The 3,603-nt window shown below is 40.2% G+C and overlaps 1 protein-coding gene across 1 annotated transcript in view; it reads right to left on the reverse strand.

Annotated features, from left to right (window-relative positions):
• The window catches only part of STK32A (serine/threonine kinase 32A), a 252,339-nt gene that overhangs the window by 19,545 nt on the left and 229,191 nt on the right, over positions 1–3,603 (reverse strand). Inside the window, exon 9 of the mRNA XM_006893734.1 lies at positions 3,350–3,478. Within this exon, the coding sequence (XP_006893796.1) occupies positions 3,350–3,478 (129 nt within the window). The remainder of the gene's footprint in view (positions 1–3,349; positions 3,479–3,603) is intronic.

The following is a 3,603-nucleotide window of genomic DNA, read 5'->3' on the forward strand; positions in this document are numbered from 1 at the left end:
TTGGCTCCACAGTCAACACTTTTGGCACCAGCAGTCAGGAAATCAAAAGATGAATTGCATTGGGAAAGTCTGCTGTCAGGGACCTCTCCAGAGTACTGAAGAGCAACGATATCAGCCTGGAGACTAAGCTGCGACTCACCCAGGACATAGTCTTTGCAACTATTTTTTATGCAACAGAATGCTGGACAATGACTAGGGAATGATAGAAGGAGAACTGATATCTTTGACCTGTGGTGCTGGAGAAGAGTATTGAGTACACCATAGACTTTTTTTTTTTAACCATCGATTGTTAAGAGAATAAACACATTTGACCTAGAGAGAGTGAAACCAGGCTGCTCCTTGGAGGCAAGAATTCTGAAGCTTCATCTGAACTAATTTGGACTTGTTGTAAGGAGAGACCTATCCTTGGAGAGGGACGTCATGCTTGGGAGGGTGGAGGGACAGTACAAGAGAGGAAGATCCTCAGTGAGATGGATTGATTCAGTGACTGGGATATTGGGGTAGGTGTGTCAGAGACAGTAAGATTTGTACAGGATAAAGCAGGGTTTAGGGTTGTTGTACATAGGGTCATTATGAGTTGCAGGTGACTCAACAGCAAATAGCAACCACAACAACAGGAGGCATTGTAAAAGCTATCCAAGAAATACTGTTATTTCCACATTTTAGAAAAGTTTTGATAAAAATAATTTCTTAATCTTGGCAATCTTTGTGGGCCTATTAATTTAGAGCTTGAACTGAGCTCTATAGAATCATGTGAACATGTAAGTCTGGAGACACCAATTGATTATAATATGAAGAGGATCACTGGGAGGAAGATGACTGAAGTGACAAGCAGTGAGTAAGATGGGTTTAGCGAAGCATCTCTCAGAGAGTCCTAGAAAACGCTTAAGGATGGAAATCTAGCAAGAGGCCTATTCTGTAAGAAAACAGGATCAAGATGCAGGCTAACTGACCATAAAGACATACCTCAAGACTAGAAAAGTTAAGGATTTTCAAAAGACTTATTTGTTTGCAGATGTATCTTTACTTAAGACTGCAATCTTTGAGAACAGGGATGCCTTTGAGTTCAGGATTATATCTCATTCATTTTTTATCTCCAATGTTTAGAGAAGGATCTAGCAGATAACTGTTGTTGTTATATGCTGTCAAGTCTCTTGCAACTTATAGTGATCCTATACACAATAGCCCTGAATCTTGCTCTATCCTGTGCCAGCCTTATTGTCTCTGACATACCTACTCTCATTATCCCAGTCACTGAATCAATCCATCTCATCAAGTGTCTTTCTCTCTTGTGCTGTCCCTACACCCTTCCAAGCATGATCTCCCTCTCCAAGGACTGGTCCCTCCTTGCAACATGCTCTAAACTTTTCAGATGAAGCCTCAGAATCCTTGCCTCCATGGAGCAGCCTGGTTTCACCCTCTCTAGGGTGAAACTGTTCTCCTGACAGCCCATTGTATTTTCAGTACTCTTTTACAGCAACACAGCTCAAAAGCATCAATTCTCCTTCTATCATTCCAAGTCATTGTTCAGCTTTCTGATGCATAGCACATAATTCCAAAGACTATGGCCTGGATCAGTCACACCTTAGTCTCCAGACTGAAAACATTACTCTCCAGTACTCTCGAGAGGTTCCCTGACAGCAGATTTTCCCAATGCAATTCATCTTTTAATTTCCTGGCTGCTGGTATCAAGAGTGTTGCTTGTGGAGCTAAGAAAACTAAAGCTGTTAGCAATCTCAATCTCTTCACCATCCATAATGATGCTGCCAATGGGCCCAGTGGTGAGAATCTTTGTTTTCTTGATGTTGAGCTTCAATCCCTATTGAAAGCGGTATTCCTTGACCTTCTGCTCTTCAGGTCCTCCTCAGTTTCAGCAATCAAGGTTGTGTCATCTGCATTACACAGATTATTGATGAGTCTACCTCCAATAATGATGTCACATTCCTCCTCATAGAGTCCAGCCTCCTGGATAATCGGTTCTGCATATAGATTGAAAAGGGATGGAGATAGGACACATCCCTGGCACTCATCTTTCCTGATTTTGAACCATGCAGTGTTTCCCTGCTCTGTTCTGATGACTGCCTCTTGGTTCAAGTATAGGTTTATTATAGAGGATAATAATCAATAAAAATACTGTAAATGGATTCATAAGTGAAGGGATGGTTGAGTTTATGTAGACTTTTATGTATGTATATTGTATGCATGGACAGATGAATGGATGGGAAGATGGTTTAGTGGGTGCGTGGATGGATAGATGAGTATCAGAGACAAACTGAAATTGTACTATCGTCATCCTTTTAAAACACAGAACTACAGGTAAATAAAAAATCCTGATGGTTCTCTGCAAATTACTGTGCCTAAATCTGTACCTGACAGGAAATAAAATCATGAATTAAAACATAAATTTAATCTGAAATCTGGAAAATAGTGCTCTGTATCATGAGACTTTCTTTGTCGAAATACTTCTTTCTCCTACTAGCCTTGATATCTAAGGCAAATAACAGATACTATCTTTAGGACTGGCTACTCCAAGCAATTCCTCAAAAAAAATTCCTCAAAAAGCAATATGACCCATAATATGTTTGAGTGGCTTAACTTCCTGTCTTGTGACCATAGTCTTAGGTCACTTAATGTCAAAACTAAAAATAAAAAAAACACTAAAAAAAAAAACACCCAAAAACAAACAAACCAAAAAAACCCAAACAAACAAAACCCTAAAAATTCACTGGCTTTGGGTTGATTATGACTCATTGTGACTTTACATCAGATTTCTGAGGCTGTAAATCCTAACAGAAAGATATTGATCACTCAGAGTTCTCCCTCAGAGCCACTAGTATGGGCTGTGAATGGATTTGAATTGCAGATCAACACATTTTGGTTATCAGTACAACAGGTTTCTCTACCATCAGAGTTTACCAGGTCACCTAAGGCCACCTGTCCTAGGCATGGCCAAATCTTTCTCCCAAGAAATATACACAATTTAGATTGAGAATGGAGAGAAGGCAATGAATACACCAAGCCAACAGTAGTTGTTGTTTAAGTGCCATAGCGTCATAGACAACCCATAGCAACCCTATGAACCAAAGTCTTGAACACAAAACTTTCATCTTTTCTCCAAGTTCATAGAGTTTCTGGAGGCAAGCTTTTTTGGAAGTTCGCAAGTGAAATTATATTGCTAGACTACCACACCTGTTCTAATCTCTGCACTTCCAGAGATCTCCTTGGATTCTTCTTGAATTCAAACATGGAATCAGAATGCTGTCCCATAGGAACCTCTCAGATGAATTGCAGTCATCACACGGAATCCCTTGGCCCTGAGCTGGTGGGGGTGTGAGCAAGGGCAGCATACCTGGGAGGAGTCACATTTCCTCATCTCTTTTTCCTTCTTTGCCAGACGTTTCTTTTTCTTGTGAAGAGGCTTGGATTCTAAAATCATTTCTTCAAGTTCAAAGGTGGGGTCACAGTTCAGCCTTCCTTTCTGTGGGGAAGAAATAGGTTGGTTAAGTCCTCAGATTTCCTTATCACTCCAAAAATACATCAAACTGGCTACGAAGAATAACACTTTGTCTTAACAAAATGTTGTTGTTGTTGTTATGTGCCGTC

Source organism: Elephantulus edwardii, unplaced genomic scaffold (genome assembly GCF_000299155.1).
Source record: "Elephantulus edwardii isolate Elephantulus edwardi_28Jun2011 unplaced genomic scaffold, EleEdw1.0 scaffold00130, whole genome shotgun sequence".
Lineage (NCBI taxonomy): Eukaryota > Metazoa > Chordata > Mammalia > Macroscelidea > Macroscelididae > Elephantulus > Elephantulus edwardii.